Source organism: Trachypithecus francoisi, unplaced genomic scaffold (genome assembly GCF_009764315.1).
Source record: "Trachypithecus francoisi isolate TF-2019V2 unplaced genomic scaffold, Tfra_2.0 Lachesis_group20, whole genome shotgun sequence".
Lineage (NCBI taxonomy): Eukaryota > Metazoa > Chordata > Mammalia > Primates > Cercopithecidae > Trachypithecus > Trachypithecus francoisi.
The window spans coordinates 39105871-39132174 of NW_022681466.1; the positions used below are offsets into that span (position 1 = coordinate 39105871).

At 43.7% G+C, this 26304-nt stretch overlaps 2 protein-coding genes across 6 annotated transcripts in view; both read right to left on the bottom strand.

The window, feature by feature from the left end:
* KPNA2 (karyopherin subunit alpha 2) overlaps positions 1–26304 on the bottom strand; it is a 147051-nt gene that overhangs the window by 69663 nt on the left and 51084 nt on the right. The gene's annotated exons all lie outside the window — the stretch shown is intronic.
* Positions 1–26304, bottom strand: part of BPTF (bromodomain PHD finger transcription factor) — a 145568-nt gene that overhangs the window by 8397 nt on the left and 110867 nt on the right. For 3 of the 5 annotated variants that reach the window (XM_033183856.1, XM_033183852.1, XM_033183855.1), the window contains 6 exons: positions 26057–26139; positions 25559–25784; positions 17753–18087; positions 12936–13128; positions 10745–10829; positions 617–803 (listed from right to left, as the gene is read on the bottom strand). In XM_033183856.1, the coding sequence (XP_033039747.1) occupies positions 617–803; positions 10745–10829; positions 12936–13128; positions 17753–18087; positions 25559–25784; positions 26057–26139 (1109 nt within the window). Of the gene's footprint in view, positions 1–616; positions 804–10744; positions 10830–12935; positions 13129–13826; positions 14001–17752; positions 18088–25558; positions 25785–26056; positions 26140–26304 lie in introns of all 5 variants that reach the window. The other 2 variants (XM_033183854.1, XM_033183853.1) reach the window with 1 other exon arrangement.

Below are 26304 nucleotides of genomic sequence, written 5' to 3' on the forward strand. Positions count from 1 at the left end.
CAGGTGATTCGCCTGCCTTGGCCTCGCAAAGTGTTGGGATTACAGGCATGAGCCACTGCACCTGGCCACTTTGTGAATTTTAAAAAAAGACTTTAAGCAGATCAACGACAATCCCCAGCAATTTCCCAGTATTTTGTCTGTCCACTTCTCCTTGCCAGCAGACTATAACCCTGGAGTCTTGATTTTTTTTTTTTTTTTTTTTTGAGGCGGAGTCTCGCTCTGTCACCCAGGCTGGAGTGCTGTGGCCGGATCTCAGCTCACTGCAAGCTCCGCCTCCCGGGTTTACGCCATTCTCCTGCCTCAGCCTCCCGAGTAGCTGGGACTACAGGCGCCAGCCACCTCGCCCGGCTAGCTTTTTGTATTTTTTAGTAGAGACGGGGTTTCCCCGTGTTAGCCAGGATGATCTCGAACTTCTGACCTCGTGATCCGCCCGTCTCGGCCTCCCAAAGTGCTGGGATTACAGGCTTGAGACACCGCGCCCGGCCGATTTTTTTTTTTTTTTAAAGATATTTAAAGTTAAATTTACCATAAACTGCACTGGTTGAATCTTGAGACAGAGTAGTATAAATAGAGTGAAGAGCTGAATTAATTCAGAACACTGAACCCATTTGCTCACCTGCTAGCTTTGAATCCTTTCAATTTCTGTACAAAGAATGATTCAAGAACTTCTGCACACTGGTAAAACGGGGAGTCACTTGGATTGTAGTAACGACAGTTATCAAAAATTTTGGTCATATCTGCCACAAATTCTGTCAGCTTTTCATAATATCGTCTTTGTACTCTTTCTTCCATGGTGGCAAGGTCTTAAAAACACAAAATGTAAAACATTTTCAGAGCTTTAAGTTTTTTCCAATGTGAATATTCTCTGAAGTTCTAACAAATATGTATGTTTACTTTGCAAGCAGTCCTGGAACCAGGATGGTTCACCCTGGAGGTTATTTTGCAATTCATGAAGAACAAAAGAGTAATTTTCCAATTTTGTTTCTGACTGAGGTTCTAAAATATAAATCCTGGCTGCTGTTAAGAAGGTTCTTTTACTTTCAGTTAACGGCATAGAATAGTCCTTCATTCAAATGGTTTGAGATCAAGGAAACACACCAACATGATCTATACATATCTAAGTATAATACATTTTTACATGCAAACAATTTAGTATATGTATAAAGAAAAGGTGGGAATCCAGAATTAAGAACAAAATCTCTGTATTAGTGGCTTTATGATCCTTGCATTATACTTTAATAACATCATACTGCTTTCTTTATTCATTTTTATTGTTACCTTATATTTGTGACAAAGTGATACTGTCTTACCATTCATGACTGCAATGATAAGTGTCCACTTAAATGTAAGGGAAAAATATCATCTGATACGAATATTAGTATGTAATAGTACAGGCAGTATGTAGAAAGGAGAAAATCATTATGGTGACAGATGGGTGTAATATTGTGAAATATATATTTGGTCTTTGTCCCGATTTCCTGACACTTAGCTCCTAACATGGTTGGAATCTCCAGAGTGATAACAGTTTCTTTTATATGTTAATGACTGCTGGCTGGAATTCCCTAGATAGCTTCGGAATGGGGGATGGTGACCGGAAAGACCTAGTCAGGATTAGAGGGTTGGGACTTTCAGTCCCATCCCCCAACCTCCGGAAGGGAAGAGGGGATAAAGGTTAAACTGATCACCAATGGCCAAGGGTGTAATCACTCATGCCTACGTAATGAAGCTTTCCTAAAAACCCAAAAGGACTGGGTTCAGAGAGCTTCCTGATACAGCTGAACGTGTGGAGGTGACTGGCAGGTGGTGTGCCCAGAGAGGGCATGGAGACTCCACGCCCCTCCCCACAGCGTTGCCCTGTGCATCTTCTCCACTTGGCGTTCATCGGAATCCTTTGCAGTGTCCTTAATAAACCGGTAAGCCTAAGTAGGTGTTCCCTGAGTTCTGTGAGCTGCTCCTGCAAATTACTGAATCAGGAGAGGCTTGTGGGAACCCTGATTTATCGCCAGACAGTCAGATATGCAGGAAAAACAACCTGGGGATGGCAATTAGCATCTGAAGAGGGGGTAATCTTGGGGACTGAGTCCCCAGCCTGTGGAATCTGACCCTATCTTCAGGTAGATAGTGTCAGAATTGAATTGAATTAGAAGACACCCGGTTAGGGTCTGAAGCAGACGACTGGATTGGTTGTTCATGGGGAGAAATCCCCACCCACTTCTTGGCGACCAGAGGTCAGCAAACAGAATTCTCCCATGTTGATTGTAGTGACAGCGCACAGGAAAACAAATTTGTTTTTTTTGCTGTAGAGCAGGCAACTGCTTTGGAATGTACTGACTGAAATAAATCTACCTGAAACCACATTGATCCTAGGAGAACGTTGTGCTTGAAATAAAATTCTGTATATAATTTGACATAAATATCTGAGAGAGAGAAAGGCCAATAATCTCCAATCAATCTAGGGTGCACAGACAACACATTCCAAACTAAAGCTCAGCGAATATTCTTGAATTTGAAAGTGACTTGAAAGTTCATCCAGTAAGTAAAAGTACTAGAATACCTAAGAAACAGCTGAAAAGTAAGAGTAATGAGAGAGAATCTTATCTGTCAGACATTAAAAACTATTCTAAAGCTGTGATAACGCAAAGTGTGGCAGCATGCAGAACAACACAAACACTAACGGAGACAAGTTCAAACCAGGAACAGATTTAACTATATCTAGTGTAAGAATTTCACATATGTTAAGGATGTCCCTTCAAGTCAGTAGGGAGAGGAGTTCATTCATAAATGAGGTTGCGGCCGGGGTGGCTCACGTCTGTAATCCCAGCACTTTGGAGGCCAAGGCGGGCGTATCACCTGAGGTCAGGAATTCCGAGACCACCCTGGCCAACACAGAGAAACCCCGTCTCTACTGAAAATACAAAAATAAGCTGGGCATGGTGGTGCATGCCTTTAATCCCAGCTACTAGGGAGGCTGAGGGGAGAATCCCTTGAACCCAGGAAGTGGAGGCTGCAGGGAGCCAAGATCGCACCACTGCACTCACCACTGCCTGGGCGACAGAGCGAGACAACGTCTCAAAAAACAAAAGCAAAAACAAAAAAAGGGTTTGAGGCAACTGCCTATATATCTGGAAAAAAAAAATTGTATCTCATTATATGCCAGATAATTCTGGGTTTATTAAAATCCAAGGGCAAAAATTAAAACCATAAAAAGTACTAGGAGACAAAACACTGTAAATGTAGTAACTGAGCTGTATATACAAAAATGATTAAAATGGCAAATTTTGTTATATATATATTTTAGTACACACAGACACACAAACACACTACTCTTTGAAAGCTCCAGTTTATGTAGTTTAAAAAACAAATGTGTAAATGTGAAGAACTGTGAAAATACACATAGCTTGATTCCAAGCAAGACTTGGCACATCAGTGCTGTAGGTTCATGTAAGGTGTACAGGAAAGAGCGAACACATCACACTAGGATATTCTTGGTTCATACATATGTGCTGGTTACTACTGCTTGACGAATTTTCATTTTCATAAAGTATGTGAATAATGCTTGGACACTGAATGGTTCCAAGTTAATTAGGTATCCCTTAAAGTCCTAGAACACATAGGTGAGTATATATCATGGAGGAGGAAAAAGACTCCAAGCATGACGCCTATTTATAATTAATAGATATGACTCCAAAAAATATTAAAAACTACCATATGCCAAAAAAATCATAAAACTTTTACTTCTCTTTAGTATATAAATAGCCCTTAAATAGCCAGACGTGGTGGCTCATGTCTGTAATCCCAGCACTTTGGGAGGCAGAGGCAGGCGGATTATCTGAGGTCAAGAGTTCGAGACCAGCCTGGTCAACCAACATGGTGAAACCCCATCTCTACTAAAAATACAGAAATTAGCTGGGTGTGGTGGCGAGCGCCTGTAATCCCAGCAACTCGGGAGGCTGAGGTGGAAGAGTCGGTTGAACCTGGGTGGTGGAGGTTGCAGTGATTCAAAATCATGACACTGTGCTCCAGCCTGGGCAACAGAGTGAGACTCCTTCTCAAAAAATAAAAATATAAAATAAAAGCCCTTAAATAATACTGATAACAATATAAATATCTCGAGAGAAAAATAGAAGAAATATGTGAATAGGAAACTCTTACATAAAAACACTTTCTTTGACAAAGTAGCAGAAATTAAAAATTGTAACACTGGCCTATTAAAAGAAGTTACCTGTAGGGGACAATATGGGAGTAGTGGTAAATATTACATTTTATATCTCTGTAACATCTGCATTTGTACACCATAAAACACACTACTTTTGAAATAAATATTTTCAAAGACAAAAAATATGCCCCTCAAAAGAGTGATAATACTCAGTGTTTTTCAAGAGTGCAGACAGAATGCTATAGATATACACAATTAGTGGAAGCTGGTTCAATTTGCTAATGTGTAATTTTTATCTTTTTTCTTTTTCTTTTTTTTTGAGATGGAGTCTCGATCTATTACCCAGGCTGAAGTGCAGTGGCACGTTCTTGGCTCACTGCAACCTCCGCCTCTTGGGATCAAGCAATTCTCCTGACTCAGCTTCCTGAGTAGCTGGGATTACAGGCATGCACCACCATGCCCAACTAATTTTGATATTTTTAGTAGAGACGGGGTTTTGCCATATTGGCCAAGCTGGTCTTGAACTCTTGACCTTGTGATCTGCCCGCCTCAGCCTCCCAAAGGGCTGGGATTACAGGCATGAGCCACCGTGCCCGGCCCTAAACTGTAATTTAAAAATAATTCTTTTTTTTTTTTTTGTGGCAGGGTCTCACTCTGCAGCGCAGGCTGAAGTGTGGAGGTGTCACAGTGATGAGCCACCCTTGCCTGGCCATTTTTTTTTTTTTTTTCTTTTTTTAAAAAAAAGCCTAAGCCGGGCGTGGTGGCTCAAGCCTGTAATCCCAGCACTTTGGGAGGCCAAGACGGGCGGATCACGAGGTCAGGAGATCGAGACCATCCTGGCTAACACGGTGAAACCCCATCTCTACTAAAAAATACAAAAACTAGCCAGGTGAGGTGGCGGGCGCCTGTCGTCCCAGCTACTCGGGAGGCTGAGGCAGGAGAGGCGTAAACCCGGGAGGCAGAGCTTGCAGTGAGCTGAGATCCGGCCACTGCACTCCAGTCTGGGGGACAGACCGAGACTCCGTCTCAAAAAAAAAAAAAAAAGCCTAAAAAGGGCCAGGTATGGAGGGTCACGCCTGTAATCCTAGCACTTTGGGAGGACAAGGTGGGTGGATCCCTTGAGGTCAGGAGTTCAAGATCAGCCTGGCCAACATGGTGAAACCCTGACTCTACTAAAAATACAAAAATTAGTTGGGTGTGGTGGCGCACACCTGTAATCCCAGATACTCAAAAGGCTAAGGCAGGAGAATCGCTTGAACCAGAGAGGGAGAGGTTGCAATAAGCCAAGACAGCGCCACCGCACTCCAGCCCAGGCGATACAATGAGACTCCGTATCAAAAAATAAACAAAAAAAGTACACTACATCCCCGCTACTCAAAAGGCTGAGGTGGGAGAATCACCTGGGCCTGGGAGGATGAGGATGCAGTGAGCTGGTGATGGCACTACTGCACTCCAGCCTGAGCAGAACAACAGCAAAGCCTCAAATGTAGTTAGACCCTTTCACCTGGAGACTTTTTTTTTTAGAACAAACAAGTACAGGCAGATGTATAAACAAAGATGTTCAGTGACATGTTGTTTTACTAGCAAAAACTACACACAACAAAACTATTGATGGGGGGTATTAATTTTTTTTTTTTTTGAGACGGAGTCTCGCTCTGTTGCCCAGGCTGGAGTGCAGTGGCCGGATCTCAGCTCACAGCAAGCTCCGCCTCCTGGGTTCACGCCATTCTCCTGCCTCAGCCTCCGGAGTAGCTGGAACTACAGGCGCCCCTCAACACGCCCGGCTAATTGTTTGTATTTTTAGTAGAGACAAGGTTTCACCGAGTTAGCCAGGATGGTCTCGATCTCCTGACCTTGTGATCCACCCGCCTCAGCCTCCCAAAGTGCTGGGATTACAGGCGTGAGTCACGGTGCCTGGCTGGGGGGTGTTAATTTTAATTTCATATAATTAAAAATGATGTAGGTCTATAATAGCTGATGTGAAAAAGTATTAAGTTTACAAAACACATTACCGAACATGATAATTCATTTAAACTTATTTCTGATTTTGTTGGTTCCCTTATACCCTTAAAGAAAATTACTATTTTCAGTTTAGTCTATATTGTTCCAGACATTTTCTATGCATTTCTAAACACATCTACGTACTCTTAGAAAATAAATGTTTACTGCTTAAAATCTGGGTACTGCTCTGTAACTTTCACTTATTTTCCCAACAACATGTTTTGGGAGATCTATATTATTATCTTTATTTACCTACTTAGGAGATACAGGAGATTATGTTTAACTTAGTATGGATATATATCTGTATTTTATTATTATGTTTGTGGGACAAGGTCTCGCTTTGTTGCCTAGGCTGGAATACAGTGGTGTGATTATGGCTCACTAAAGCCTCTATCTCCCAGCTGAAGCGATCCTCCTGCTTCAGTCTCTCGAGTGGCTGGGATCACAGGCATGAGGCACCAGGCCTGGCTAAAGTTTTTTTTTTTGGAGACAGACTTTCACTCTTGCTGTCCAGGCTGGAGTGCAATGGCCCAATCTCAACTCACTGCAACCTCCACCTCCCAGGTTCAAGCAATTCTCCTGTCTTAGCCTCCCAAGTAGCTGGGATTACAGGCATGTGCCACCACGCCTGGCTAATTTTGTATTTTTTTTTGTAGAGATGGTTTCGCCATGTTGGTCAGGCTGGTCTTGAACTCCTAACCTCAGGTGATCCACCCACCTCGGCCTCCCAAAGTGCTGGGATTACAGATGTGAGCCACCGCACCAGGCCATTTTTTGCTATTTATTTATTTGAGACGGAGTTTCGCTCTTGTTCGCCAGGCTGGACTCTGCCTCCTGGGTTCAAGCAATTCTTCTGCCTCAGCCCCCTAAGCACTTTTTGTTTCCTTGTAAAGACACGATCTCACTCTGTTGCCCAGGCTGGTATTAAATTCCTGGGCTCAAGCTATCCACCTGCCTTGGCCAAAGTGCTGGGAGAGCCACCATTTGGGGTTTATCTTGGTATTTAAAAAAGCAAAAACAAACAGGAAAACCAGCTCTTCAAGAAAATAATTTTGGTTAAATAAGCTAAGGTATATTCAACTAATGGACCATAAAAAGCCATTAAAATTGTGGGTTTTTGAAGAAGATTTACATAGGAAAATGTTTGTATTTACTGTATGATACGAATTTTAACACCCATGCATACAAGAACACACCAAAAATAATGACTATCTCTCTTTTTTTTTGAGACTGAGTTTTTCTCTGTTGCCCAGGCTGGAGTGTAGTGGCACGATCTTGTCTCACAGCAATCTCTGCCTCCTGGGTTCAAGTGATTTTTGTGCCTCAGCCTCCTTAGCTGGGAGGCTAATATCCTCCATGATATATACTCACCTATGTGTTCTCCTAGGACTGTAAGGGATACCTAATTAACTTGGAACCATACAATGTCCAAGCACCTGCCACCACGCCCAGCTAATTTTTGTATTTTTTTTGTAGTAGAGACGAGGTTTCACCATGTTGGCCAGGCTGGTCTTGAACTCCTGATCTCAAGCAATCTGCCCGTCTCAGCCTTCCAAAGTGCTGGGATTATAGGCATGAGCCACTGTGCCTAGCCCCGGCTGACTTAAAAAAATTTTTTTTGGAGAGACAGGGTTTTGCCACGTTGTCCAGGCTGGTCTTGAAATCCTGGGCTCAAGCCATCCACTTGTCTCGGCCTCTCAAAGTGCTGGGATTATAGGCATGAGCCACTGTGCCCAGCTTATCTTCTTTATTTATTTTGTTTATTTTTTATTTTTTTGAGACGGAGTTTTGCTCCTGTTGTCCAGGCTGGAGTGCAGTGGCACAATCTTGGCTCAGTGCAACCTCTGCCTCCCAGGTTCAAGCGATTCTCCTGCCTCAGCCTCCCGAGCAGCTAGGATCACAGGCATGTGCAACTATGCTGGGCTAATTTTGTACAGTATTTATTTTCTAAATTCTTTTACTTTTCTTTTCTTTTTTTTTTTTTTGAGACGGAGTCTTGCTCTGTCACCCAGGCTGGAGTGCAGTGGCACAATCTCGGCTCACTGCAAGCTCTGCCTCCCGGGTTCACGCCATTCTCCTGTCTCAGTCTCCTGGGTACCTTCTGAATGGCGACTACCCAAATTTGAAATATGTACAATGATTAACTCCTTCCATTTTCAACATCGGGAGAACAGAGGTAATAACTACTTGTTTATGTTTGTTTTTCAGAGACAGTCTTCATTTATTTCCTCTTCATGTTTCCCCCTCTTTGAAGCTGCCATGAAACACAAACTCTTCTCATTTAAAAAAATGCTTAGCTGGCTTTTGGAACATAATTCTTTCATTAGCAGTAAGTGATCCTTTGGAAGCTTTTAACTACGTTTTAATTTTTCTAATTTCTTTTGCAGATAAATTATTTTTTCATACAATCATTTGTAGCCATTAGTGTTGATACAATTACTTGTGGCTGCTATTACCATTGTTTTCTGGGAATGAGGAGTATATTCTCTCTCTCTTTTTTTTTTTTTTTTTTTTTTTGAGACGGAGTCTGGCTCTGTCGCCCAGGCTGGAGTGCGGTGGCCGGATCTCAGCTCACTGCAAGCTCCGCCTGCTGGGTTTACGCCATTCTCCTGCCTCCGCCTCCCAAGTAGCTGGGACTACAGGCGCCCGCCTCGTCGTCGCCCGGCTAGTTTTTTGTATTCTTTAGTAGAGACGGGGTTTCACCGTATTAGCCAGGGTGGTCTCGATCTCCTGACCTTGTGATCCGCCCGTCTCGGCCTCCCAAAGTGCTGGGATTACAGGCTTGAGCCACTGCGCCCGGCCTATATTCTCTCTAGTTCATCAAATTTGCTCTCCTTCAGAAAAAGATGAGGCAGAACTGAATGGAGAAGGATGAGAGGATCAAATAGACCACAACTCAATCACTAATTTCACTCATTCTTTTATAAAGCTGCATAATACTCCAGTCAGACAACATTTGATATAGCTACGCTATTGATGGCTACTTATTTCATTTCCAATCTTTTTTTTGTTTTGTTTTTTTTTGAGATGGAGTCTCGCTCTGTCGTCCAGGCTGGAGTGCAGCGGCACGATCTCTGCTCACTGCAAGCTCTGACCTCCTGGGTTCACGCCATTCTCCTGCCTCAGCCTCCCGAGTAGCTGGGACTACAGGTGCCCGCCACCACACCTGGCTAATTTTTTGTATTTTTAGTAGAGACGGTTTCACTGTGTTAGCCAGGATGGTCTGGATCTCCTGACCTCATGATCTGCCCCACTCGGCGACCCAAAGTGCTGGGATTACAGGCATGAGCCACTGCACCTAGGCCTTTTTTTTTTTTTTGGACAGAGTCTCGCTCTGTAGTCCAGGCTGGAATGCAGTGGTGTGATCTCGGCTCACTGCAACCTCTGCCTCCCAGAGTGCTGGGATTCCTGCGTGAGCCACCCCCCAATTTCCAATGTTTTTGTAATTATAAACACTGCCACAATGAACATACTTGTGTGCCTGCAAATCCTAAGAAATGAAACTGCTGGGTTCAAGAGTATGCACAATTGGCTGGGCGTGGTGGCTCATGCTTGTAATCCCAGCACTTTAGGAGGCTGAGGGGGGCAGATCATGAGGTCAGGAGATAGAGACCATCCTGGCCAACATGAAACCCTGTCTTTATAAAAAATTAAAAATTAGCCGGGTGCGGTGGCTCAAGCCTGTAATCCCAGCACTTTGGGAGGCCGAGACGGGCAGATCACGAGGTCAGGAGATCGAGACCATCCTGGCTAACACGGTGAAACCCCGTCTCTACTAAAAAATACAAAAAGCTAGCCGGGCGAGGTGGCGGGCGCCTGTAGTCCCAGCTACTCGGGAGGCTGAGGCAGGAGAATGGCGTAAACCCAGGAGGCGGAGCTTGCAGTGAGCTGAGATCCGGCCACTGCACTCCAGCCTGGGCACGAGACTCCCTCTCAAAAAAAAAAGAAAAGAAAAAAAGAAAAAATTTAGCCGGGTGTGCTGGTGCATGCCTGTAGTCCCAGCTACATGGGATGCTGATGCAGGATAATTGCTTGAACCTGGGAGGCGGAGGTTGTAGTGAGGTGAGATCACACCAGTGCACTCCAGTGTGGCGACAGAGCGAGACTCTGTCTCAAAAAAAAAAAAAAAAAAAAAAAAAAAAAGACCGAGCGCGGCGGCTCATGCCTATAATCCCAGCACTTTGTGAGGCCAAGGCGGGTGGATCACAAGGTCAGGTGATCAAGATCATCCTGGCTAACACGGTGAAACCCCATCTCTACTAACAATACAAAAATTTAGCTGGATATGGTGGCAGGCGCCTGTAGTCCCAGCTACTCGGGAGGCTGAGGCAGGAGAATGGCATGAACCCGGGAGATTGTGTCACTGCACTCCAGCCTGGGCAACAGAGCGAGACTCCGTCTCAAAAAAAAAAAAAAGAGTATGTATGCACAACTAAACTTTAACAGATACTACCAATTTACCCTCCAAAGTGACCGTACCAATTTATCCCCTACCAGCCTTGCTAAAAATATTCTAAGATACTAATTTTATGAATAAAACATCCACTGAGACTTCTGAAGAACTTCATATTCAACTCATGTACTTACCCATAGGTTCCTTAATAACACCATAATAATCTGGTGCATCATTAGGATCTACTGGTTCAAGGAAAGGCCAGGCCATCTTATGGGCCTATAATGAAAAAGTAGCATCATTATTGTCAGCGAAAACACTAATTCCATTTAAGTTTCTCACCTGAGTTACTACATCAATGAACCCAAAAGTCAGTTTTAAATTTGATCCATGAAATACTTTATATTAGGCGATTTTTGCTCTAGTAATAAGTTACCTAAGATGAGTTTCCTCTACAATAATGGTACTCAAAGACTGGTCAGAAGACCTTGTGTGGGGGGCGGAGCACAAGCTTAGAAGTCACAAAATCAGTATTCTGAGCCCTACATGATGAGCTGTCACTGAGGATGCTGGCATTGCAATCGCTTCTGTAAACAGCTGGAATGGGTTCAAAGTGTGGAGTCATTACCACAGCTGCTTAATGATGAGGTGGCTGAGATGTGTCGTTAAATAACATTCAACCACAAATTGAGACTATGATTGTCTTTTTAGTTACTTCAATGCTTGTGATTATGATAACAATAGGAGAAAGTTTCAATCCAGTGCACTATATCCTTTTACTTCCCCCCATTTTTTTGAGATGGGGTCTCGCTCTGTCATCCAGGCTGGAGTGGAGTGGTGTGACCATAGCTCACTGTAGCCTCCGGTGCTCAAGTGATCCTCTCACCTCAGCCTCTTGAGTAGCTGGGATTATAGGTGCGTGCCAACATGTCCAGCTAATTTTTTTTTAATGTTTTGTAGAGATGGGGTCTCACTTTGTTGCCCAGGTTGTTCTCTTAACTCGTCAACTCAAGTGATCCTCCTGCCTTGGCCTCCCAAAGTGCTGGTATTATAGGTGTGAGCAGCCACACTGGCTTTCTATGTCTTCAATACATCTGTATCACTTGCTAATCCTGCAAACCATCCCCATCCTGTTTTTCTTTTTTTTTTTGAGACGGAGTCTCGCACTGTCACCTGGGCTAGAGTGCCGTGGCTCGATCTTAGCTCACTGCAACCTCCACCTCCCGGGTTCAAGCAATTCTCCTGCCTCCGTCTCCCTAGTAGCTGGGATTATAGGCATGCGCCACCGCACCCAGCTAATTTTTTGTATTTTTAGTAGAGAGATGGGGTTTCATCCTTTTGGCCAGTCTGGTCTCGAACTCCTGACCTTGTGATCCGCCCGCCTCAGCCTCTCAAAGTGCTGGGATTAGGGAGTGCGCCACCGTGCCCAGCCCCCTTTCTGTTTTTCATAAGGAAAAGAATAACTATAATTTTTTTTTTTGTTTTTTTTTGAGACGGAGTCTCGCTCTGTCGCCCGGGCTGGAGTGCAGTGGCCGGATCTCAGCTCACTGCAAGCTCCGCCTTCCGGGTTCACGACATTCTCCTGCCTCAGCCTCCCGAGTAGCTGGGACTATAGGCGCCCGCCACGTCGCCCGGCTAGTTTTTTTTTGTATTTTTTTAGTAGAGACGGGGTTTCACAGTGTTAGCCAGGATGGTCTCGATCTCCTGACCTCATGATCCGCCCGTCTCGGCCTCCCAAAGTGCTGGGATTACAGGCTTGAGCCACCGCACCCGGCCTTTTTTTTTTTTTTTGAGATGGAGCCTCACACTCTCACCCAGGCTGGAGTGCGGTGGGGCCATCTCCGCTCACTGCAAGCTCTACCTCCCGGGTTCACACCATTCTCCTGCCTCAGCTTCCTGAGTAGCTGGGACTACAGGTGCCTGCCACCACGCCTGGCTAACATTTTGTATTTTTAGTAGAGACAGGGTTTCACCGTGTTACCCTGGATGGTCTTGATCTCCTGACCTTGTGATCCACCCGCTCGGCCTCCCAAAGTGCTGGGATTACAGGTGTGATCCACTGCACCTGGCCAAGAATAACTATAATCTAATCATACTGCTTCTCAATCCATGGGGGTGAGAGAACGTTTCTTTAAAAATAAAATGTATAAAGAAGTGAGTCATGTCAACATTCTTGTGAGTGTGAGATAAGCTGAGGTGGTGTAGGGATATGGTAAAGCTCATGACACTGGTACATGAAGGACTGAAGTTTGTCAGGCACTTCACTAGACTAGCTGGGAGTCAGTAAATAATCACTCTAAGACTGGAAACTTGAAATCCTAGAAATCTTTCCAAAATTATGCTGGCTGATTTCATTTTCAAATGCTGCACACAGAGGGGTCTCACCTGTAAGGAACGGAGCACCCTCTTCAAACCCTCATAATCCTTCTCTGTTAGTGGCGTGAGCACTGTCATGGCATCCTCTGTTGACTGGCACTGTGGACAGACATACTCATCAATGAGCTCTGCCTCACTTTGCAAGATGCCAACGCAGCGCCCATGGTACCAATTCTGACACCGATCACAGCCAATATAAAATCTGTAAGATCCGAAATGGAAATGTGAGTTCAAAACAGATGGGATGATGTTACTTATAATAAAGCATGCACCTGAAAATTTGCTAAACCCTGGGATACAAAATAGTTTTAGTATTATGGTTTTAATACTTTCAAGATTGGCATTCCAGTACATTAATTTAGTATTTTTTGATGTTAAGAACAAGCAGTAAAAAAATTATAAGAACACTGTGTAATATTAGAGAACAAATTTAAAGATAAATATGGAACATTTAATTGATTTTAAAGCTGAAAACAAAGCCAAAAATCTTTCAACTAGTACTGTACCATATGGGAGTTCAAAATCCTATAAGCTAATAACAGAGTCTCAGAGCTTGTACCCATATTAGTGTTTTTCTAACTTACAATAAAGCACCATTTCAAACACTGATAAAGTCCAAACAAGTCAGGCTATTTTAATCTCATTAATTTCTATGTTACATATTGAAGAATCAAATCTACCATTAAACCACATTTTCCCCAGTGTGTCTCAAACATTCACTATGAAGCAAGATAAAATTTGAAGGGTAGGGAAAAAGAGAAAAATGAAAAGGAATTTGTAATGTAAGTGTATAATAAATGTAGAAAAAAAATCTGCTTTTTATTTTAAAATAAATAAGTAACCAGTCAGAGCAATTTGGCTTCCTAAATTATTAAATATGATGCTCTTATCAGAACTCACTGTGACTCATCATAAGGTGTTCTGCAGATACAGTACAATTCCTCACTGCTGCCCTCTTGTGCCCGTTTACAATCATTACAGATGTACACATCCATTTTCTTAGCCTCCTTTTCTGTGATGCCAACACATTCTCCATGATACCAGTTAGTACAAAGATCACAGCCAATATAGAACCTAAAAGTATTCACAATGAAAATGACAATGTAATTGTCATTTTGAGCTGCAATGGTACTTAAATCTGTCTTCCCTGCCTTGCTTCACTTTTTTATAGGATAACTTCCTGCAATGAGTCAGCTAAACATTCCTGAATCCAACCATTCTACCCCTGGCAAACTCCAGTATCTGATGCTGTATCACGTGTGGACACATAAAGTCACTCACATCAGTTTCAACAAGTACACTGCTAAGTGAAATATGGGTCTTTAAAAACATACTGGACTTTGAAAAAAGAAACAACACATTGATGGTAATGTCTTCCTCTGAATGAATGTGTGTAAAACTGTAACAGGCACAAAAACCAAAGCCAAAGAATCAAAGACTTACATCTGTCAAACCTATTCCACAGAAGCCATTTCAATATCAGGGCTATTTCTTAGATAGGTTTGAAAATGTATCTCACAATTTAAATTTGAGAACAAAGCAAAGCGCAAACACCAAGTAGAAGTTAACACTACAAGGAACATGCAGGTCAGCCAGGTGTAGAAGATAAATGGTCAAAATATGAGATGAAGAAGAAAACTAAGAAAGGTACATAGAGCAATTCAATCTCTACCAGGTTTTCTGAATAAACATTGGAATTTAATCGAATTAAAAATAACCTCTCATCATGGAATATGGCATGGGCCAATTTTCCTGTTAATGTAATGTTTGTGACAATGTGGACAGTGGCCTGGCTAATGAATGAGCAGGGAATGTGGAAGGAGCTGCTTCAGTTCAACACCGGGGACAAGGTGTGGAAAACAATGCAAGGATAGTTATCCGAAACCTGTGAGGGTCTACACTGCTTGGCAAGGCGGAGCTGTATAAGTGTGGGATTGTGGGCTGGGCGCGGTGGCTCAAGCCTGTAATCCCAGCACTTTGGGAGGCCGAGACGGGCGAATCACGAGGTCAGGAGATCGAGACCATCCTGGCTAACACGGTGAAACCACGTCTCTACTTAAAAATACAAAAAACTAGCCGGGCGAGGAGCTGGGCGCCTATAGTCCCAGCTACTCGGGAGGCTGAGGCAGGAGAATGGCGTAAACCCGGGAGGCGGAGCTTGCCGTGAGCTGAGATCCGGCCACTGCACTCCAGCCTGGGCGACAGAGCGGGACTCCATCTCAAAAAAAAAAAAAAAAGTGTGTGATTGTGGAGTGCAGAGTGGCCTCTGTAATAAACGACCTAGTCATTGACAAAAGGAAAAGTAAATGTAACAAACGCTTATACAGTGTGTCTACAAGTGTTGATAGGCACTGTGTAGGAACACCATGTCAAAGTCATAGTGAGAATTACCATGAATCACAGGGAACCAGACTGGCCTTGCTGATACCATTGGCACTCTTAGTTCTACCAAGGCACTTCTTGAGGAATGCCTCACCTAGAGGAATGGAAGTCGTCCTCAAGCTTCAAATTGACCTGCTTCATGAATGTGAAGGAATAATATATGGTTATGTAGTTTATCCTGTTACCACTAACTTTTTTTTTCTTTTGTCTCGCTGTATAGCCCAGGCTGCAGAGCAGGGGCAGGATCACGGTCCCCCTGCAGCCTGGACCTCCCAGGCTTCCGTGATCCTCCACCTCAGCCTCCCAAGTAGCTGGGACTACAGGCATGTGCCACCAGGCCTGGCTTTTTTTTTTTTTTTTTTGATGGAGACTTGCTCTGTCTCCCAGGCTGGAGTGCAGTGGCATGATCTTGGCTCACTGCAACCTCAGTCTCTCAGGTTCAAGCGATTCTCCTGACTCGGCCTCCCGGGCAGCTGGGATTACAGGTGTGTGCCACCACATCTGGCTAATTTTTACATTTTTAGCAGAGACGGGGTTTCGCCATGTTGGCCAGGCTGGTCTTGAACTCCTGACCTCAGCTGATCCGTCCACCTTGGCCTCCCAAAGTGCTGGGATTACAGGCGTAAGCCACCACGCCTGGCCAATTTTTTTTGTACAGACGGGATATCCCTATGTTGCCCAGACCGGTCTCAAATACCTGGGCTCAAGTGATCCTCCTGCCTCAGCCTCCCAAAGTGCTGAGATTACAGGCACGAGCCACAGTGCCCAGCACTTTTTTCTTTTGAACTATGACTCTCACATGATTTTCACTTCCACAGGTGGGGGTCCTCCTGAGATACTTTGTGTGTTATCTCCACAGAGTACGATAGGCTATGTTCTGGAAGGATGTTCAGGACTTGAATTTCAGTTTTCAGTCATTCTCACTGGATTCCCAAACCAGCCTAGTTTGGGACAAAAGATTACAAAACACTCCTTAGAAACACTAACTCATCTCAACTAAAATAGGGAGTGAATGAACCTGGTATACTAAAGTGTTAATAATGACAAAATGAAAAATGTAACACAAAATAATGAGGCAATCTCAATGGAATGGGCACATGTATCTGTGTGCCTCATTTTATGCAATGTAGGTATTTCAAAGAAGCTGTGTGTGAAATCAATTTCTGTGATCTGAATACTCTAAACAGGCCAAAGAAGCCTTGTTATTTAAAGAAGTTCTGTAAGCAAATCTTTTTAACTGAAAAAGTAAGGAAACTTCTGTTTCAGAAATCATTTAATATGTTGTGCTTAAAGTGAGGCACACTTGTATTAAACTAAGGAAAAAAAAATCAGTGAATCAGGTTCTACTGTTTACATTATGTATAATTTCCAATGAGGTAAGATAATGAAAAGCGAAGATGCCTAAATTGATTTGTGTTTAACTCAGCACACAGCTCAATCTGCCAACAAAGAGTTTTCATTTGGCATTTGCAAACAGATGATCATTTAGACAGCGCCACCAAAGCAGCTTCCACGTTGCAACCTGAACATCATTAAAGGGACCACAATTTTATTTCAGGAATCAATTAGGTATCCACTTAAGGCAGGCATTGAGCATTCCTAATTCTAATTAATTGATTCTAAATGATCATTTTTTAAAGCACAATCAAACTTTTTGGTCCCGTAAAAAGTATGGTGGTTAACTGTGGCTTTAAAAAGCTGGACTACATTTTAATGTTCAAAGTAGAAGTTAAATATTTTGTAAAATGATATTAATGACCAAAAAATGAAACTACATTTATGGTTTAGTGCCTCTATAATCTTCTTTATATCACCAAATACAAGTCACAACTGTCAAAAACAGCTTCCAAGCTGCCAAATTGTTGGACGTTATGCTTGAGGAATGGAACACTTTTTGTATTTTTCTGGTTTGTCTCTGATAAGAAAGTGGAAACTTTGACAAAAATATGAGTTGCAGTATTTTAATACAAAAAACAACTGCCTAAAATAAAACAATTAAGAAACCAAACCACTCAAATTCAAAACCTCTGACCATTGATGTTCAAATGGTTTCCAGGATTTCATGTATTTACAGGGCTTTGAACAGATCCCAGAAAGGATGCTCTCCATTTTGGGCAACAGTAATACACGTCCTTCTCCAGACATCAATTACTCGTTGATTTGGAGTTAATTCAGAGGGAAGAGGAGAAAGCAAAGGAGCAACAGAAAGCTTGTTTTTGACAGAAAAGAATATAACAAAGGACAATCACAAACACGTGAAATAGCAAATTTTACTTTACTAGCATCAATGGTAAGAATATCACATGCAAGACCATGGATGAAACATTACTCTTAAATTTAATATTTTCATTTATATCATTCCCAAAATATTCATTTTCTTCAAAACTCAATTTTATAGCTAAACTTTCAAGACAAAAAACTAGAGCTCAAAAAGATCTACTCACTTAGATTCATCATAAGGCGTTTTACAGATACAGTAAAGCTTTGTGTCCTTCTTAGTTTCCTTTGAGGTAGTAGAGATCATTTTCTTTTTCTTGGACTTTGAGCTTGAGTCTTTTTCCTCTTCCCGCTTCCTCTTCTGGGAAGCTGCAGGTAAGGTGGGCATGGACAGGAGGCCTGTGTGTTGCACAGCAGGTGGAGGGGGAGGTGAAGGTGGAGGGGCTGGAGGGGCTGGAGGAGCTGCCGTCACTGGGGGACAGGGTACAGCTACTGCTGTGGACTGAGCCACCTGCATCAGGTCTTTTTCTTTCTTAATTTTCAGGTCTCTCTTCAGCTCTTCCTGTTGTCAATTAAAGACAATACAAGACTATCATTAGAGTCATGTAAATGTGTGATCTGGCCAGAAGATGGTACATTACCCACTCTTGTCAAAGTAGCTCCACAGTTCAGTCTAATGTGAGAGAATTTTAGTTAGTTGCAAACAAGAGTTTTCTTGTATCTTTTTTTTTTTTTTTTTTTTGAGACGGAGTCTCGCTGTCACCCAGGCTGGAGTGCAGTGGCCGGATCTCAGCTCACTGCAAGCTCCGCCTCCCGGGTTCACGCCATTCTCCTGCCTCAGCCTCCCAAGTAGCTGGGACTACAGGCGCCCGCCACGTCGCCCGGCTAGGTTTTTGTATTTTTTAGTAGAGACGGGGTTTCACCGTGTTAGCCAGGATGGTCTCGATCTCCTGACCTCGTGATCCACCCGTCTCGGCCTCCCAAAGTGCTGGGATTACAGGCTTGAGCCACCGCGCCCGGCGAGTTTTCTTGTATCTTAAACCCAACTCAGACAATTAGAAACAGAAAATGAAGATTATGTAAGAACAACTAGAAAGATGCCAGTTATCTTCAAAGGAGAGTTGACTGAAAGATGAGCCAAGTGGCTAGGAAGAGCGTCCCTCCTGGCTTGCCCCTGTCCCATCTGGGCTCTTTCTGTGGTTGCTCAGAAGGTGATTGCAAGCATCCTCACCCGCTGGCTGCTTTCTTCTAGTTGCTCTTGCTCTCTGTCCTTACAGTGAGACTGGACATGAACTGGCCTTGAGACTCAAAATGTGGTCTGACTAGCATAAAGCAGTGAAGGTGATCTCAGCTCACTGCAAGCTCCGCCTCCCAGGTTCACACCATTCTCCTGCCTCAGCCTCGCGAGTAGCTGGAACTACAGGTGCCCGCCACCATGCCCGGCTAATTTTTTGTATTTTTTTTAGTAGAGACGGGGTTTCACCATGTTAGCCAGGATGGTCTCGATCTCCTGACCTCGTGATCGACCCGGCTCGGCCTCCCAAAGTGCTGGGATTACAGGCATTAGCCACCGCGCCCGGCCGGAGCTTTTAAACATATCACAAATATTTTACCAAATAAACCTGAATAGCCCTGGTTTAATGAATCTCTTTCTCTGTCCATAGACTTATCTAGTCTTACAAAGTCAAAAGAGAAGCAGTGTGACAAATTATTCAACAGCCCTTCTCTATTTATAGAGAGAGACTGAACTTCTTCCTAGGTTGGAAACAAAATCTTGAGTTTCATTTCCTAGTTCATATGTTTAGAACATCATGGGGCGGATTCTGGGAAAACCAAGATAGTATAGCGGGTACACACTTTGATCCTCCCTCTCCCTTCAAGAACATACAAGTGAGAGTAAAATACAAAAAAGAGAAATTGAAAAGACATAGCCATGCCTAAATAAGTTACAAAAATCTCAATGGAATAGAGACACAAAACTGTGAGCAGGACTACAACTGTAGGCCCGCTAGGCTCCAGAGTCAGAACTAGGAACTGGTGACTGAACACTAACAGGAAGAGGTTCTTGGGGGGTAAGGGAGACTAACATGCTGTGCGTGAGGCAGTGATAAGAGCTGGCTCTCTCTTGGAAGTTAAGGGTTGACTGGACGACTACACTGGGCTTCACAAGAGAAAACAAAAACAAAACTCCTCTCACTCAAAATAAGCTAACAAAACTTAAATGTTTGAAAACAAAAATATGTAATATGAAAAAAAGACAACCAGGGCCGAGTACAGTGGCTTATGCCTGTAATCCCAGCACTTTCGGAGGTCAAGGCAGGAAGATCACTGGCTTGAGCCCAAGAGTTTGAGACCATTCTGGGCAACATGGCAAAACCTTGTCTCTAAAAGCGACAACAATAGTAACAACAAAAACACCCCCAAATTAGCCAGACATGGTAGCATGGCACACACCTGTAGTCCCAGCTACCTGGGAGGCTGAGGCGGAAGGACTGAATGATCTGGGTAGGTGGAGGCTGTGGTGGGCCGTGACTGCACCGCTGCACTCCAGCCTGGGCAACAGAACAAGGCCCTGCTTCTCAAAAGAAAAAAGAAAAAAGAGCAATAAAATCAATGGTCTAATCTGAATTCACTCCAAACAAAATTAAAGAGCTGGACACGGTGGCTAACACCTGTAATCCCAACACTTTGGGAGGCTGAGGTGGGTGGATCACCTGAGGTCAGGAGTTCGAGACTAGCCTGGCCAACATGGTGAAACCCCATTTCTACTAATAACACACACAAAAATTAGCTGGGTGTGGTGGCGCATGCCTGTAATTTTAGCTACTTGGGAGGCTGAGGCAGGAGAATTGCTTGAACCTGGGAGGAGGAGGTTGCAATAAGCCAAGATTGTGCCATTGCACTCCAGCCTGGGCAATAAGAGTGAAATTCCATCTAAAAAAAAAAAAAACCAAGAAATTATAGAACAATTTGATGGGCCGGGCATGGTGGCTCACACCTATAATCCCATCACTCTGGGACGCTGAGATGGGCGGATCACCTGAGGTCAGGGGTTCGAAACCAGGCTGGCCAACATGGCGAAACTCCATCTCTAAAAATTAAAAAAAAAAAAAAAAAAGAAATTAGCCAAGTGTGGTGGTGGGCACCTGTAATCCCAGCTACCTGGGAAGCTGAGGCAGGAGAACTGCTTGAACCCGGGAGGAGGAGGGTGCAGGAGCTGAGATTGCACCACTGCACTCCAGCCTGGGTGACAGAGCAAGACTCCATTTCAAAAATAAATAAATAAATAAAAGAGAACAATTTGACAAAAACAGGAGGCTCAGGCCAATTCTCCTGCCTGACCCTCCTGAGTAGCTGGAACTACAGGTGTGTTCCACCATGCCCAGTTAATTTTTGTATTTTTGTCGAGATGGGGTTTTGCCATGTCAGCCAGGCTGGTCTCGAACTCCTGGCCTCGTGTGATTCACCTGCCTTAGCCTCCCAGAGTGCTGGGATTACAGGCATGAACCACTGCACCTGGCTCTTCCTTCCTCAAAGTATAATTTTTCTTCCTTGTTAGATTGTTTCTGCATAAAACGTGTTTATATATGAATCCATACATGAAAGTAATATAGCCGGGCACGGTGGCTCAAGCCTGTAATCCCAGCACTTTGGGAGGCCGAGACGGGCGAATCACGAGGTCAGGAGATCGAGACCATTCTGGCTAACACGGTGAAACCCCGTCTCTACTAAAAAATACAAAAACCTAGTTGGGCGACGTGGTGGGCGCCTATAGTCCCAGCTACTGGGGAGGCTGAGGCAGGAGAATGGCGTAAACCCAGGAGGCAGAGCTTGCAGTGAGCTGAGATCTGGCCACTGCACTCCAGCCTCGGCAGCAGAGCGAGACTCCGTCTCAAAAAAAAAAAAAAAAAAAAGAAAGTAATATACACAAGATATATTCTAAAGTTGTTTAAAAATGATCGTCTTTGGGGGTTAGATTTAGAGATCATTTTTAGTTCATACTATATATGTACATATATGTGTACATATGTGTGTATATATATACGTGTGTATATATATACATATGTACATATATACGTATGTATATACACACACATATATGTATACACACACACACACATATATATACACATACACATATTTTTTTTTTAGACAGTCTCACTCTTGTTGCCCAGGCTGGAGTGCAGTGGTGCAATCTTGGCTCACTGCGACCTCCACCTCCCGGATTCAAGTGATTCTCCTACCTCAGCCTCCTCAGTAGCTGGGATTACAGGCACCTGCCACCATGCCCAGCTAATGTTTGTACTTTTAGTAGAGACAGGGTTTCTTCATGTTGGCCAAGCTGGTCTTGAACTCCTGACCTCAGGTGATCCGCCCACCTCAGCCTCCCAAAGTGCTGGGATTACAGGCATGAGCCACCGCGCCTGGCCTTAGACATCATTTTTATTTGTTGGCTTCGAAGGGCAACTGATCAATTTATATATAAAGGATATAAACTACAACTATTTTCCCACTTCGTGTAGAATGTGGAAAGGAAACAGTGTGTGGCACACCTTAAATGATGCTAAACTTCTTCCTACAGTGTGTAAACTGGCTTGTCCAAAAGGCCAAAGTGCTTCTGTTGAGAAACACGGATGACCAATCTCCTCTTTGTGGTCCTGTGATACTGTGAAATACGTATTTAATCTTCTTCCCTGTTTCCCGGCATACAATTCCTAAAACCCTCAGAATCTGCAAAATAAGAGTTTTTTTATGCTAATGATTGACTGACAGCTGGAGGCTCCTAGAGAGCCTCAGGATTGGGGCTGATTGTCAGGGCTTTCAGTGCCACCTCCCAACCTCTGAGAAAAAGAGAGAGCGGCTGAAGGTCAAGATGACCACCAATGGTCAATGATGTAATCATTAATGACTATATAATGAAGCTTCCATAAAAACCCAAATTGAGGCCGGGCACAGTGGCTCATGTCTGTAATCCCAGCACTCTGGGAGACTGAGGCGGGTGGATTACTTGAGGTCAGGAGTTTGAGACCAGCCTGACCAACACGGTGAAACACTGTCTCTACTAAAATACAAAAAATTAGCCAGGCGTGGTGGCACACATCTGTAATCTCAGCAACTTGGGAGGCTGAGGAAGGGGAATCACTTGAACCTGGGAGGCAGGTTCAATGTTTATCTTGTAACTGACTGTGTTACTAAATTTTTTTTTTTTTTTCCTTTTTGAGAGCTAGTCTCACTCTGTCACCCAGGCTGGAATGCAGTGGCATGATCTTAGTTCATTGCAACCTCCACCCCTCAGGTTCAAGCAATTCTCCTGCCGCAGCCTCCCAAGTAGCTGGGCCTACAGGCGCCCGCCACCATGGCTGGCTTACTTTTTTGAATTTTTTTTTTTTTTTTCTTTGAGACAAGAGTTTCACTCTTGTTGCCCAGGTTATAATGCAACGGTGCGATCTCAGCTCACCACAACCTCCACCTCCCAGGTTCAAGCGATTCTCCTGCCTCAGCCTCCTGAGTAGCTGGGATTACAGGCCATGCCTGGCTAATTTTTTGTATTTTTAGTAGAGACAGGGTTTCTCCATGTTGGTCAGGCTGGTCTCAAACTCCTGACCGCAGGTGAACCGCCTACCTCGGCCTCCCAAAGTGCTGGGATTACAGGCTTGAGCCACTGTGCCCGGCTTTTTTTTGTATTTTTAGTAGAGATGGGGTTTCACCATGTTGGTCAGGATGGTCTTGAACTCCTGACCTCAAATGATCCACTTGCCTCGGCCTCCCAAAGTGCTGGGATTTACAGGTGTGGGTCACCGTGCCCAGCCTTGAATTATAAACTGTCATCATTATTTTCTTGGGGTTTTGATGTAATAATCATATCACACATGAAAACAATGTTGTCTTCTTTCCTCAATGTTTTGTATTTTTTCCTTTTTCTTGGCTTAACACATTTGCCAGAACTTCCAGAAATGCTAAATAATAATGTCGATTGTTGGCATCATTGAGGATTCTGACTTTGACTGGAAGATCTCTAACGTTTCACAGTTAGGTAATATTATTAGTCTGGTTAATATTTTCTTACTATTTCTCACCTTTTTTGGGGGGGCGGGGGACAGTCTCGCTCTGTCGCCCAAGCTGGAGGGCAATGGCATGATTTTGAATCACTGCAGCCTTCACCTGAGCTCAAGTGATCTGCCCACCTCGGCCTCCCAAAGTGCTGGGATCACAGGCATAAGCTCCTGTGCCTGGCCTACGTCTCACCTTCTTAAAAAGTTTAGGATGTGTTATGAATTTTTTTTTTTTTTTTTGGAGACGGAGTCTTGTTCTGTTGCCCAGGTTGGAGGGCAGTGGCGCAATCTTGGCTCACTGCAACCTCTACCTTCCTGGTTCAAGCAATTCTCCCTGCCTCAGACTCCTGACTAGCTGGGATTACAGGCACCAGCCACCATGCCCGGCTAATTTTTGATTTTAGTAGAGACGGAGTTTCACCATCTTAGCCAGGCTGGTCTTGAACTGACCTCAGGTGATCCACCTGCCTTGGCCACCAAAGTGTTGGGATTACAGGCATGAGCCACTGCTCCCGGCCTTGAAATGTTTGATAGCCTACTTCTCTTTTAAAAAGCTGTGTAATTATGTATAAGTTATATATATATGTGCATAAATAGATGTCTACTTTTTTTTTTTTGAGACGAAGTCTCACTCTGTTGTCCAGGCTGGAGTGCAGTGGCGCAATCTCAGCTCACTGCAACCTCCGCCTCCTGGGTTCAAACTACTCTCCTGCCTCAGCATCCCAAGTAGCTGGGATTACAGGTGCCTGCCACCATGCCCAGCTAATTTTTGTATTTTTAGTAGAGACAGGGTTTCACCACGTTGGTCTGGCTAGTCTCAAACTCCTGACCTCGTGATCCGCCCGTCTCAGCTTCCCAAAGTGCTGGGATTACAGGCGTAAGCCACCACACCCGGCCCTACTTTTTTTTTTTTTTTTGAGACAGAGTTTCACTCTGTTCCCCAGGCTGGAGTGCAGTGGTGTGATCGAGGTTCACTGCCACCTCCGCCTTCTGGGTTCAAGTGATCATCCTACATTAGCCTCCCAAGTGGCTGGGACCATAGGCATACGCCACCATGCTTGGTAAATTTTGTGTTTTTTGTAGAGACAGGGTTTCACCATGTTGCCTAGGCTGATCTTGAACTCCTGGGCTCAAACAATCTGTCTACCTCGGCTTCCCAAAGTGTTGGGATTACAGGCATGAGCCACCACAGCCAGTCTACTTTCATTTTTTAATAAATTCCTCTCGAAGGCAGGTTAGCAATACCTACAGAATCATTTACAAGTCAAGGAAGAAATTTTTCTTTTTTCTTTGTTTATGAGACAGGGTTTTGCTCTGTTGCCCAGGCTGCAGTGCAGTGGTGCCATCAGAGCTGACTGCAGCTTCAACCTGGCAGGCTCAAGTGATCCCTCTGCCTCAGCCTCCCGAGAAGCTGGGACCACAGCTGTGTGCCACCACATCTGGCTAAATTTTTCATTTTTTGTAGAGACGAGGGCTCGCCATGTTGGCCAAGCTGGTCTCGAACTTCTAGGCTCAAGTGATCTGCCTGTCTTGGCCTACCCAAGTGCTGGGAGTATAGGACTGAGGCACCTCATCCTGGTGAAATTTGTCTTATTTAATGGACTCATGTTATTATTCATTCTTTCAACGTTACTTCATCGTCTCCGTACCTTTCTCATGAAGCTCTGCTCCTAATTAACTTTTGGCCAGACTATGTCATAGACTTGAAAAGCTGTTCTCAGAGTTCTACAACATTTCAATCAACAAGCTCACCTCTCAGAGTCGCTAGTCTGGAGAATACAATATAACTATACATTTAGTTATAAAAGCTCTGACTTGTTTCGTAAGACACACGCGTCGCACTGCTTTTTACTCTACGTACACAAATGTAAATTCCAGAAAACATACTAAAATTTTAAGCTTTATTAAAAAGGCAAGGGAAAAAAGCAGAACCTTAGATGCTAAACACTGGACACAGAAAAAAAGGGCATGCCCTCTTACCTGCACTTCAATTTGAAGATCCTTGTCCAGGAGTGCTCTCTTCTTCAGGATCTCGGCTCGGAGCTGCTCTTTGTGCTTGAAGAGCAGAGCTGACAGCTTAGTGGCATTCTGCTTGCTACGTTTCTGCTCCACACTCTCTTCACGCTTCCGTTTTTTTGCTGCCTGTTTTTCTTCTTTATCTATCTTATCCAAAATATACTTCATCACCTGGTTACAGACAATCATTCTAGAGAAAAATACACAACCTATGTAATGCTGCGCGTTTTATTATGGAGGGCTTAAGACATGACTCTTCTATGCCTCTACAGATGAGACACAAACTTTCTGTGACTGGAAAACTTCAACAGTGGTTCAAACCAGTTATGAGCAATTATTAGTGCCAAGTGTTCTCATTTAATAAACTTCAATCAAGATAAACAAGTATAAACTCAGAACTCTGTGCATGTGCACGATAAAGAGAAGAGACGGACAGACAACAAGACCCTGCATCTCCCCTACCTTTGATTCTCTTCTCTTTCAGCTGGAGTCATGCTCTTTTTCTGTTTTAAATGTTCTATTACAGCATTATGCTTCATCACCACCTTCAGGACAGAATAAATCCAAAAGCGCATATTTTATAATGACCACAGGTTAGTACACAGATAACAACAGTAGAAATCTGAGCACATATGTGTTTTTTTAAAGGAACTGTAAGAATTTTATATCATAACATAAATAAAATTAGCAGCTACTAGATGGCCTGGGTG